At 43.8% G+C, this 13,854-nt stretch overlaps 1 protein-coding gene across 12 annotated transcripts in view; it reads right to left on the reverse strand.

Annotated features, from left to right (window-relative positions):
- Positions 1-13,854, reverse strand: part of KALRN (kalirin RhoGEF kinase) — a 653,035-nt gene that overhangs the window by 69,032 nt on the left and 570,149 nt on the right. For 8 of the 12 annotated variants that reach the window (XM_049710431.1, XM_049710430.1, XM_049710429.1 and 5 more), the window contains 2 exons: positions 7,858-8,138; positions 6,341-6,445 (listed from right to left, as the gene is read on the reverse strand). In XM_049710431.1, the coding sequence (XP_049566388.1) occupies positions 6,341-6,445; positions 7,858-8,138 (386 nt within the window). Of the gene's footprint in view, positions 1-2,752; positions 2,849-6,340; positions 6,446-7,857; positions 8,139-13,854 lie in introns of all 12 variants that reach the window. The other 4 variants (XM_049710427.1, XM_033403883.2, XM_004278820.3 and 1 more) reach the window with 3 other exon arrangements.

The raw sequence follows: 13,854 nt of genomic DNA on the forward strand, positions 1-13,854 counted from the left end.
GGTAAGGGAACGGAGGAGAACTGCTCTGTCACGTGACTTGAAGTCTCAGGTTTTATGGTAATGGAATTAGTTTGCAGGTTGTTTCTGGCCAATCATTTTGACTCAGGGTCCTTCCTGGAAATGATTTCTAACTACAGCATTTAGTGCCATCACTTGAGCAACCAAAATAGAAATCAGAAAGAACCTAAGCCCTAGATATAAAAGTCCGAGTATGCCAGATGCCCCTGTAATATTTCCAGATTCTGTAAATTGGGAAGGACCATATTAGTTCTTCTTATACTGAGCTAATTTCCACCCACACGTTCTGCCCTCTGGAGCAGCCAAGAGTGAGACCAGCCCTTCTTTTCCACAGCAGTGCTCAGTTATGAGAAGACAGCTCTCGTGTGTCTTCTCTCTCCTAACTTCTTCTCCCCATTCTTAACCCCAGTTTCTGCAACTCTCCATCAAATGACATGGACCACGTGGTATTGGTTTCCTCCTCCAGGGAGGGCCCTTCCACTGAGTTCAAGAGCATTTTAGAATGCCAAGTTCAGAACCCGATACACGACTCCACACAACTCATGACGGGCATGGTCTGAAGAGCTTTGAGTACAATGGGGCTATGACGCCCCTGGATCTGTACGTTGTACTTTCATTAACCCAGCCTACGACCACACTGGCTATTCTGGCAGCTGGAACACTCTTGCACTTACAGTTAAATAAAAACTCCAGAACTTTTACAGGCTCTAGATCTTATCCTCTTCTAAGCTAGAGAGCTCATGAGAAACAGGCATACCAGTCTCGGAGATGAAGACGTAACTCCGTATTCTCAAACGCAGCTGAGGAAACAACCAACTACTGGTGCTCCATCACTATCCCACAGTGGGTACGTATTGAGATGGGAGGAAAGAGAAAGTAGATGAAAGGAGAAAGGATCGAATTTTGGTTAGAAGATTCTGAGAAATCAGACTACTGCTCTTGCATTCCTTTCTATGACATACGCTTGGTTTTATATGTCTGGCCAAAGAAATCTCTATAATTCTGGGTTCACTGCAAGTCCTCAAGAAGTAGCTAGTGGTGGAAGAAAAAGCTGAAGCCCTTATTATGGTAAAATCGCCACCGAAAGGCCATTCATCCAACAGTCATTTGTAAAGAGCCTGTTACAGGGCCAATCAGCTCCAGCGTTATCCTACACTCCCTCTACTCCGGGACATTTGCTCTAATGTGACTTCTCAACACCTGACCCATGGATCACACAAACTAGAGGCCCATTGAGGTGCCCAACAACAGCAGTAGGTGAGCAGTAGCAGGAGGAAAATGGTAATCCAAAATATGAAAAACACAGACTTTTAGAAACAAGTGTTTACTGATGTAAACACTTCCCTGGGCTGGTCAGGGAAGCTCTTGTGGAGACATGAGATCTGAGTGGGACCTTGAGGGGCTGTTATACTTTAGACAAGCAAAAGTAAGAAGGACAACATTCTAGAGAATTGGGGTGGTTTGAACAGAAACCTGGGGGGAGGAAAACCAAATGCATGTTTGGGGACAGTGAAGAAAATAATTTAGCTGGAGCCGAGTTCATCGCCCGGAATAATACATGGATGTTGGGAAGGTAAGTTGGAGAATAGGCTGCAGAACATTAGACTACTAGGTAAGTGTGGACTTTATGGGCCAGGGATTTCCAAACTTTGATTATATACTTCAATTAGTAAACACAATTTTGGTCATGCACTCCCCAAACATGTAATTTATTTATAAATTATATTTCTATACTCCTGTATTACCCTTATGTACATAATAAAACATACACAAAACCATTTTAAAATGATGAGTTAAAGAGATTCTAATATTTTGTTCCAGCACCTCAAAAAACCATCTTGTGTACTTCGAGTCTCCCCCACATTGGAGACCATCGTCGTGTAGGCAAGAGGGAGACAGGGAGCCCTCACTGAGGAGGGAGCCAATCATGTGAGCCTGAGGCCGGAGGCAGATGGTGGGGAGAAGGATTAAGCAATGGCTACTCTGGGCATGAGGTCAGGGCCCATGCTCAGGTGGTGAAAGAGAAAATGCAAAAAAAAGGGATGATTTTTTTTTTTTTTTGTGGTATGCAGGCTTCTAACTGTTGTGGCCTCTCCCGTTGCGGAGCACAGGCTCCGGACGCGAGGGCTCAGCGGCCATGGCTCACGGGCCCAGCTGCTCCGCGGCATGTGGGATCTTCCCAGACTGAGGCACGAACCTGTGTCCCCTGCATCGGCAGGCAGACTCTCAACCACTGCGCCACCAGGGAAGCCCCGGGATGATTTTTTAAGGAAAAAAATTTTTAATGGTTATTTGCAGAATGAAGAGGGTATATGGGTCAGTGTGGAGAGGGATGGAGAGGGATGGAGAGGGATGGAGAGGTAGTGAGGAGTGGTCAGGGAGATGGGCTTCGAGAAGTCAATGCAGCGTCCGTGAGAGCACTCAGCTCCCTGCGTGGGACAGGGAAAGATGGCAGGAAAAGGCACGACCTTCAGGAGTTTGACACTAGTACTAAAAATACCAGCTAACTTTTTTTTTTAATTAGTAAGAAACATTAGAAAGAAAAGAAGAAGGTCATATGTGTGAAATTTCATTGGTCTTCTATAAACTAGGATATTTGAAAAGAGAGTTACTGTAATCAAAATTATGATGAGGCAGCTTTCCCTAGAGAGTATCCATCATTTTCAAGTGGAGAAGGGTTTAAAAGCCGCATGGAGGTGAAACACGCAGAACTGCCTCCAGGACCCACACTTACCAGCTTGCTTTTGACCAACTGTTCTATTGCACTGACAAGGTCTGCAGCAGTAGGTACTTCGGTGGAAGCCTGCCGGGCTGCTAGCAAAGAGGAGGACTGCAAGACATTGAGCAGCAAAGGAAAAGCAGATTAGCGAGGCATGAGGAATAGCAATTAGGCAGCAACACAGCAAGTCCAAAGCTTCAGGCAGGCAAGGGAGGCAAAGCTCTCTGTTTAGAGGGAAGAGATGACAGAGGGAGATAGGGATAGCGTGGGTGTGGGGCAGCGAAGCAGGGGTGGGACCAAGCTCTTTTTAGTCAGACCTCTTGAGGAGCTGAGGGGAGGGGTCACTGAGTTCCCAGGAGGCCAACAGGGAAGGGCTGCACCCACTGACAGCAAGGGGGGAGGGGGCAGACAGGATTCTGGCCACTACAGGGCTGCCCACTGCTGTTCCAGGAAATGAGGGTCAATAAACCTAGCCTCGAGTGTGTCCAAAGAGAAACTGTCCTTACTTTACTTACATGTAGATCTTCAACACAGACTGTCACCATGTGTCAAGCAGAAATGCTAGGAGCAGGGCACTTGGAGACCAGAAACCGCCTCCCCCATTCACACACACACACACACACACACACACACACACACACACACACACACACACACTCCCTCTCTCTCTCTCTCTCACACACACACACACACACACACACACACACACACACACAGTCACACACTCTCTCTCTCTCTCACACACACACACACACACACACACACACACACAAACTCCTCCACAAACCCTGCTGTTTCTGGTAAGGCCCCCGAACTGAAACACTAAGGAAGTAATAAAGGGCTTTAGCAGGACTTGTGCGTCTCATGGTGGAGCAACCAGGCACTACCCTGTTCACAGTGAAAGGCGGCTCAAGCCCAGGGCCTTCCTCCTTCCCTCACACCAGCAGTAAGGACTGGTCTACCGGACTGTCTGGTCAACGGTTTGGGCATTCCTGCTCACTGAGGGACAGTGTTTTGTTTTGTTTTTTTTTCTTCCTACTCCTACTTGAGAAGAAATTGGGAGAGAAACGGTTAACCCTGTGTAAGCTTTAACCCACCCTGTGCTTCAAAGCAGAGGACAACGGAGTTCCCAGGGCCCAGGACGCGTGGGCACAGTGACCGTGGGAGTAGAAAGTTGGACATCCTGGCCAGGCTGTGGCTTCAAGTCTGTCCTTTAAGTTATGGGGAAGAATTTCTAAAAGGAAGCTTCTTGTTGTCTAAGCTAAGACTTACTTTAGGTAAGTCTTTGCTTCTGAAATGGGCTAAAAAAAATCAAATGAATGTAATTAAGAGAGAGCAACACTCTTTTCCTCTCCTGGGGAAAGCAGGAAAGGAACTTAAATCTCTTTGGAAATCCAAGTTATCTACTTTCTGCTCTAGTAATCCTACCTCTGGGAACTTATTCCAAGGACAGAAGTCAAAAGAACAAATGCTGTATGTACCAAGTGATCTGTAGCAGTATTACCCAGAGCAGCAAAAATTGGAAACAATCCAGGATATCCCCAAACAGGCTGGTCAAGCATATTATGATACATCACATAAGTGAAATACTCCTCAGTTATTAAAATTATAGTTCTGAAGGTAAAATTAATAAGATTTTAGGAAATATTAAACATTATTATTTAATTTATAAATATTAAAAATATAAAACAATGAACACATCCTATGCCTAGTATAATTATAAAAATAAAACATACCTGCATATGAACAAATAGAAGGAAACAGAATTAAAGTAACTGCACAACACTAGAATGGGTGAACTTTTAGAAATTCCTTTCACACCGTTGTAAAAATTATTTTAATGAATCCCAACTCCATTTGCTAGAAATTCTGAAGCTCATCCCGCTCCCAAATATTCCAGAAAAACAGACGTTCAGAAACCAAACAGCAGGACTGAGGAGGTTCATGTGTCTAAAAAGGCGCTCATGCCAGCTGCCCTAATCCTGGCTAAGAAAAGGGCTACACAAATGTCTGGGGGTAAGTCCGCATTCTCAGTTAAAAATTATCCAGGAACAACATAACGTCCTTTCCCCAAAACAAACCGTGCTTGAGGGACGTGGAGGGGGAGGGCTCGTGGCCTCTCCTTATCTTATGTAAGCTGGCACGTCCATGCGAAGGGCGGTGGGGGACGGCAGATAATGTGACCCGCGTGCCCTGCTCCCCACACACACTATCACTGTGTCCAGAACATTTGACAATAGGCCTCTGGGAACACAGCAGGTTGGTTCTCGTTCCCACCTCAAGGCGAAGCACAGGCGTTTCTGCCTCTGGGGATCCAGGATGGGCATCATGCCATGCCTCCTCTACTTCTCTTCCCAACAGTCCAGAGACAGAGCCTTAGGAGGGGCCGTAACTGTGTGCTTCTCATGGGTGAGTCACAGAGGGGGCAGCGACCACATCTGAGTCATGGACCTGTTCCTGGAAAATGTCCCTCTAGCTTAGCACAGAGGAAGACCTCAACTAATGTCTGGGGGCCACCGATCCAAAATGCAAAGCAGAGAGAATTCAAACAAGATCTGGGATATCACCAGAAACACTGAAGCAACTGCATCAGTACTTCCTGGATTGTATCCTGGGTGGCGTTGTGAAGGTTTGCTCCCTGCCCGTGCATGCTGGGCCCACCACCTCGGAAGGGGCTGCTGACTGCAGGGCAGAGCACTGGAGAGCACAGGGAGGCCCCAGGGGGATGGCTAACCACCACCAGCGGCACAATAAAACGATACTCTGGAAAGCAAATGGGAAGGACAATCAAAAACTGAAACCACCACCTCAGCCTCCAGAGTCCTCCAGGACAGCGACGCTAGAGAAGCAAGAGAAACACAATGAAGTGACAGCACAGTTAGGAAGACCAGTGACGGAGCACACAACGAAAGCAGGGGCCTACCCGAGCCTCAGCTCAGTACCAGGAAGCACGTTCAACCTGAGCCTCTGCTCCAGAACAATCGGGATGATGACCCTGCGCCCAGAGGCTTGGTGGACATTCACATTTCAGACACCAGAGAGCCTCTGCAGGCCAGTGAGCCAGAGAATTTTGCAAATCAAAGAACTGAGGCAACCTGGCATGTTAGGTTTGTCCAACTTTGACAAAACCTCCCCTTAGCAGCATCTCCATCCCTCGTGCTTTGTTTGCACTGGGCTTGACTGGAAGTTACCATGATTTGGATTTTAGAGTTGAGGATGAGGAAAACAATCAACTAACACATCGGTTGAACAACAAAATGATCATGACCTAGCACCACCTTGGATTCCTCTTCGAGACAATAGTTCTTTTCGGGATCTGCTGCTTCCAAAGACAGAGCCATTACCCTTCATCAACAGGACGAGATACCAGGCAGATTTCTGCTTTGAGTATTTTACACCCACCCCTGTACTGCCCAGAAGCAAGTCAGACCTCCAGGGTTGGGGGAGGGGAGCCCTCCCCGACACAGATGGAATCTACGTCACCTCGGATTCATGCGGCATAAGAGATAACAAGGGAGAGAGAGTGTTACTACCCCTGACACACACACAAAACGAAATCACGTGTTTTACACATGGCTCTTCCAAGTGAGAAGGAAGTCCTACCATCTCGTCCTGCGTGGGGTCGTTGTCAAAGATCTTCATAGGCGGAGGGAGGGGTGTGTGTGACTCTTCATCTGGCTCATCCTCACCCCAACCTTTCTTGCTCTTCTAGAACAAAAGAGCAGCATTAGTCACTGTTTCCTACAGTTAAAGATGCCAGTTGGTTCAGGACTTGGGATTTTTAGAAAAGAAACATATAAGATACCCGCCTCTCTCAACACACTCCTAGTTTTTTTCAGTTTCAGGGTCCTCCTGTGTGGAATGGGCACACCTGCTTATCTCAAAAGGACAATGAGGTCCAAATGGTGGAAAACACACACACACACACACACACACACACACACACACACACACACACACACACACACACGAAAAACATCTACTTTATCGATTAGCCAGGAAGAGCGAAAGCTGAGAGAGTGGTTGGAGAGAAACTAACTTTTAAGTTTATGAAGGACTCAAACTACAATCTAAATATCACCAGGCTCTACTGCCATTCAGAGGGAGAAAAGGTAGACAGCCTAAAACTACAAAGAGAGTCTGGTTTCACACCAGGAAGAATTTCTTAGCCATGTCAGTGACTAGAGTAGGTTAGTTTGCCAGATAAAATAATTATCTCATACCCGAACCAAATACCCACTATATTTTGATCACAGAATCCCAGTTTTGGAAGGGATGTAAGAGGTCGTTGCCCAGTCTGACCTCTCAGCCAACACTGGTCTCTCCAACTGTTATGTGAGGTCATACAGTCTCCCAAACCTTTTCAGTATGGGTGTTCATCTGTTTTCATGAAGCCCCATTTCATCCCTGGTTGAGCCCCCATTAAAGGCTGCAACCTTGGCTACTGTAAACCTTCACCTGTTAATCATAATTCTGCCTTCTGGAGCAACCAGGAGTTGTCTACTCCATTTTATAAATGCCACTGCTCAACATACTCGAAAACAGCCATAATCTCCCAAGACAGTCTTCTGTTTTCCAGGCCTGGCAGGTTTAATGCGGTCTTTAGTAGAGGCTGGGGACTTGGTGACCAGCTGGCTCCCCGTGGGCCCCGACACGCATCTCCAAATCTGGCAAAATGGTGTCTGTCTGCTGGACACTCTAGGTGCCAGACTTCAACCAGTCACAAATCAAACTGGCAATGTCTTTTTTTTTTTCCTACTGTTTTTAATTTTTTTTTAAAATGGAACTAAACAGATTCATAGACACAGAGAACAGACTTGTGGTTGCCACGGGGAGGAGGGGAGAGAGAAGGATGGACTGGGAGTTTGGGGTTGGTAGATGCAAACTATTACATTTAGAATGGATAAACAACAAGGTCCTACTGTACAGCACAGGGAACTATATTCAAACTGGCAATGTCTTGAGAATACAAAGATCACCTAGGCCCAAGAAGACCAACTACTGGGAACTAGAGTCTGGCTAGTTTACAAACCCCGGGGAAGGATGCCTCTTGAGGCTCCAGGAAGGAGGTACATCAGAAACCCCTCCCGATGGAAGGCTCCGGGGCTTCGAGTAAGTACCTCGTCAGCGCTGTCTCCCTGAGGGGTCGTCTCATCCCCAGGCTTGGGAGATCCCAGGTCGAAGCTCTTCCGACCGTCTCGTACTTTCTTCTGCTTCTTGATGTTTCCGTCTGCCTTCCCGCTGTTGAGCCGCCGCACGGGACTCGTCAGCCACTTCTTCAGGGTGTTGGTGGAGCGCTTGGGCCCAGGGGAACTGTGGATGGAGTTCAGGGAGGGCTGGGCCTGCAGGTTGGCCACCGACTCGGACTTGCCTCCGTTTTCACTTGAATGAGAGTACGCATCTGAGGAAAAAGAATAGACAGACACGGCGTGTCAGGGGCAGTTAAGGCAGGCTGCCAGCCTGGGAGAAAGACAGCTCCAACCCCAGGAAGCTAGGGCACCAGGCAGAATGTCAAGGCCAGCTGCAGACAGAAGACAAAGACTCCTGCAAAATCAAGATTCTAAGCAAGAACCATTAACCAATAACAATGTCATAGAGCACCTATGAGTATTATGAAGTTGTATAAGACACAGATTCTATTTTCATAGACGCCTTATCTAGCTACACACACACACACACACACACACACACACACACACACACAAAGAGGGAAAGAGAAGAGTCAAAGAGCAAGACAGAGCACGCAAAATAAAGATGAATGCACAAAGCAGTATGTGGTTAATTGCCAGAGGGCTGGCATGGACTGCAGACCATAAGGAAGCAGAGCTGAGAGGAGGGTCAGATCAGCGCAGGCAGGACTGGTCTGAAAAGCTTTAACGGAAGAGATGTGTCTGAGTAGAAGGGAAGGGAGAAGGAATTCCAAAAGCGGGAGATGGCAGGAACAAAAGCACAGAGGCAGGAAAATGGAGAAACAAGTGAACACAGCCCTTAAGCAGACCCTTCCAATGAAATAAAGATGAACAGAGAAGGAGAAACTGAACAGAAAGAAGAGTGAAAACATTTAATAGTAAACTAGAGGAGTACGAACTTTATTGTGAGACGCTAATGGGAAAGGGGGCAAAAAGCGCTTTTGTTTGCTTGTTTGTTTTTTAATTAATCTGGTAACTACAGACAACGTAGCCCTGGGAAGAGGGATTGGAATCTAGAAGCCCACACTAGGAGGACACGGGGAGGACAAAGGAATGAATGTGAGGCATTTCAAAGCAAGAAGTGATACAGTTAGTATCTGGATGACACATCACAGGTGAGTTGTCTCTCTTATGCTGCTGCTTCTCATTGCCAAAGAGGTCTTGGGAGAATACCTGACCAGCTTCACCTCAACCCCTGATGGGCCCTGTGGCCCTGGTACCAGTTTGCATACTGGTAGTTAAACCAAACACATGACTAGGTATTTATAAAAAGTACTGCCGTGGCTTTTTACGCCCACTTGTCTCAAAGACCGAATCATCTTTTCCTATACAGTAGACCGAGACTAGAGGTCTAACCTGGCCTTGGAGGCCCGATGGCCTAGACCTGTCCAATACATTAGAAACCAAATCTTAAAATAAAGAGAATAAATATTTTTGCCAGTCAAGAGCTGCCTCCAGCCTCTATAACCGGCTGATCTCACAGGCACCAAGCTCAGGCTCCTGACCCTGCGGGAACTTTCTTAGATATGGTTAGAGTTCTGTGCGTACTTTAGAAAACAAGAACAGAATATCTGCATGTAGAAGCATTCAAAATTGAGCTTCTAAAGCCCCCTGGTATGAAGGATAACTCATAGGGTTGCTCAGCTCAGGGAATATTTAGGGATCGACTGACTTGGTTGACGTCCCTTTAAGGACAAAGCTGTAATCTTATCTCAGAGAATTCTGTGCTGGCTGTGGTCTTGGGTGTGTTGACATTATTTCTGAAGTGTTTGGTATGGGTCAAACTCCTGTTCTCAGAAGCCCGGGTGATAAACATCTCAGCAGCACCACTGCAGCACTAGTAGTGGGACCTGGGCCTCTTATCTCTCTGCTGATAAGCCCCAGAGGCTTTTCATTCACCAGGCCCCTGTGATACCACAAGTCTCTGTTAAATCCAAGCCTTCAAAACTTAGATTTATCAGTATATGTTGTGTCAGCAGAGCTAGAGGCCCAGCCACATTAACTGTGCCTTGTGTTACTAAGCAAGACGGATGACTGCCTAAGTTTTCTGTTCCATGACAAACCACAGCCTGGCTTTGAGATTCATGAATGCAGATTTTGACTGACCATTCTGCTCCTCTCTCTATCATCTGATTCTGCTTTGGTGCATTCTGTACAAATTAATGGCAAGTGTACAGATTATAAAGTACAAATTAAAAATCAAGAGTATTCTCAATTTTGTTTCAAGTTTATTCTGTGTAAACCATCAGGGCCATTCAACCACAGCCCACATAAAAGAGAACTGAAGAGTTGGAAGCAATCTCTAACTTGTCATCTAGTGAGGGTCCCGTATTGAGACAGGACTATTTCTAAATCACTTTGAATGCATGGTTACAAAAAGATGTGGCATCGTTTAGTCTAGAAAATGTGTACTTAGTTTATTGCTACTTCAAAGAATTATTGCCATGTGATGCTCACCCCATCTTTGGAAGATGGGCTGCAATGAGCTGTTTGAGAATTTATTCTAGTACCTTTCTGGGCACAACAGCTAACTGACCAATCTGTAACAACTACAACAGTAATACTGTTATCTCACCAAATCTTTCCAAGCTGAGACAGGTACTAAGTATGAGTATCATCTTAGGAAATAGAGTGTTCCAGGAAACCCAGGGTCATCATTAGTGTGGCAGACAGGCAAAATTTAAACCCAGATCTGACTCCACTGCACATATATTTAATCTTATTCCCACATCTGTGTCTACTCCATGAATTCTGTTAGCCTCTATAATTATTGTAAAAAAGAACATCAAGTTGTTAGTCTATGTGACATTTCATATAGACATTTATATATACTTTATATGTTATTAAATTTCAATGCTGAAAACAATCTCAGTCTCACTAATTTTACAGATAAGGCAATGAAAGCTTGTATATGGGAAATCCATGGTCACAAATTAGTTAGCCATAAAGCTAGGACCAGAATCCAGGCACCTCTACATCTCTCCAGGGTTCCGAACCAATGCTTCCTCTTCAGCCCTGAGGCATTAAAAACTGTCCATAAGATTGGTATCTGGTTTTACGTCACTGGGAAGACAAATGTGTCCTTGCACACTGCAGGAATAAAGTTCCCTGGTATGTCCAACTTGCTTCCTAGATCAGAAAAAATAATATTCTGAGGCTGATTTTACTATGAGATATTTTTATTTTTTTCATTTTGTTTTGGCTGCACCACTCAGCACGTGGGATCTTAGTTCCCCAACCAGGGATCGAACCCTCACCCCCTGCAGTGGAAGCACGAAGTCTTAACAACTGGACCGCCGGGGAAGTCCCACTATGAGATATTTTTCAAATAGAAAAAAATATAGAAAAAATTTAACATCTAAATACCCATCACCTAGATATGATAAGTGTAGACATTTTTGCCATATTTGCTTCAGTTTTTTAATCTTTCTTTTAATTGAACTATAGTCGATTTACAAAGTTGTGTTGGTTTCAGATGTACAGCAAAGTGATTCAGTTATACATACATATGTGTATATATATACATATATATATTCTTTTTCAGATTCTTTGCCATTATAGGTTATTATAAGATATTGAATATAGTTCCCCGTGCTACACAGTAGGTCCTTGTTGTTTATCTAATTGATATACAGTAGAGTGTATATGTTAATCCCAAACTCCCAATTTATCCTCCCCCATCACTTTCCCCTTTGGTAATCATAAGTTTGTTTTCTATGTCTGTGAGTCTATTTCTGCTTTGTAAATAAGTTCATTTGTATCATATTTTTTAAGATTCCACATGTAAGTGATATCCTATGATACTTGTCTTTCTCTGTCCGAATTCCTTCACTTAGTATGATAATCTCTAGGTCCATCCATGTTGCTGCAAATGGCACTGTCATTCTTTTTTATGGCTGAGTAATATTCCATTGTGTGTGTGTACACACACACACACACACACACACACACACACACACACACACACCCCACATCTTTATCCATTCATCTGTCAATGGATATTTAGGTTGCTTCCATGTCTTGGCTGTTGTAAATAGTGCTGCTATGAACACTGGGGTGCATGTATCTTTTCAAATTAGAGTTTTCTCTGGATATCTGCCCAGGAGAGAGATCATTGGATCATATGATAATTCTATTTTTAGTTTTTAAAGGGATCTCCATATCGTTCTCCATAGTGGCTGCATTAATGTACATTCGCACCAACAGCGTAGGAGGGTTCCTTTTTCTCCACATCTTCTGTAGCATTTGTTATTTGTAGACTTTTTCATGATGGCCATTCTGACCAGTGTGAGGTGATACCTCACTGCAGTTTTAATTTGCCTTTCTCTAATGATTAGCGATATTGAACACCATTTCATGCACCTGTTGGCCATCTGTATGTCTTTGGAGAAATGTCTATTTAGGTCTTCTGGCCATTTTTTGACTGGGTTGTTTGGTTTTTTGATATTAAGCTGTATGAGCTATTTCTATATTTTGGAAATTAATCCCTTGTTGGTAGCATCATTCGCAGTATTTTCTCCCAGTCCGTGGTTGTCTTTTAATTTTGTTTATGGTTTCCTTTGCTGTGCAAAAGCTTTTACATTTAATTAGGTTCCATTTGTTTATTTTTGCTTTTGTTTCTGTTATTCTAGGGGAGAGATCCAAAAAAATATTGTTGTGATTTATGTCAAAGAGTATTCTGCACCTATGTTTTTCTCTAGGAGTTTTATAGTGTCCAGTCTTATGTTTAGGTCTTTAATCCATTTTGAGTTTATTTTTGTACATGGTGTTAGAGAATGTTCTAATTTTGTTCTTTTACGTGTAGCTGTCCAGTTTTTCCAGCACCACTTATTGAAGAGACTGTCTTTTCTCCATTGTATATTCTTGCCTTTGTTGTAGATTAATTGACCATAAGTGCATGTGTTTATTTATGGGCCTTCTATCCTGTTCCAGAAAAGGCTCTTGATAAAATTCAACATCCCTTTATGATAAAACTCTCTCCAGAAAGTGGGCATAGAGGGAACATACCTCAACATAATAAAGGCCATATATGACAAACCCACAGCCAACAACATACTCAACAGTAAAAAGCTGAAAGCATTTCCTCTAAGATCAGCAACAAGATAAGGATGCCCATTTTCACCACTTTTATTCAACATAGTTTTGGAAGTGCTAGTCACAGCAATCAGAGAAGAAAAAGAAATAAAAGGAATCCAAATTGGAAATGACACGATGCTTATATATAGACAATGCTAAAGACACTACCAGAAAACTGATAGAGCTCATCAATGAATTCAGTAAAGTTGGAGGATACGAAATTAATATACAGAAATCTGTTGCATTTACATACACTAATAACAAAATATCAGAAAGAGAAATTAAGGAAACAATCCCATTTATCATTGCATCAAAAAGAGTAAAATAAATGCCTAGGAATCAACCTACCTAAGGAGGCAAAAGACCTGTACTCTGAAAGTTATAATATGCTGATGAAAGAAACTGAAGACAACACAAACAGATGGAAAGATATACTGTGTTTTTGGATTGGAAGAATCAATATTGTTAAAATGACCATACTATCCAAGGCAATCTACAGATTCAATGCAATCCATATCAATGGTTATTTTTCACAGAACTAGAACAAAAAATTTTTTAATTTGAACAGAAACACAAAAGACTCCGAATAGCCAAAACAATCTGGAGAAAGAAGAATGAAGTTGGAAGATTCACACTCCCAGACTTCAGACTATACTACAAAGCTACAGTATCAAACACAGTATAGTAAATGCTCACTCTCATTTTCTGTATTTATCTCCCTGTGGACTGGAAACATAGCTCACAAACCTTCACCATCTATAGATCGCACATTGAGGAGCACAGCTCTCAATTCTAAAGCATGTATTTCTAGGTGAAACTGCTGGGTTTTAGTGAATACCCATCACCAGCTTC

This window comes from Orcinus orca, chromosome 5 (assembly GCF_937001465.1).
Source record: "Orcinus orca chromosome 5, mOrcOrc1.1, whole genome shotgun sequence".
Classification (NCBI taxonomy): Eukaryota; Metazoa; Chordata; class Mammalia; order Artiodactyla; family Delphinidae; genus Orcinus; species Orcinus orca.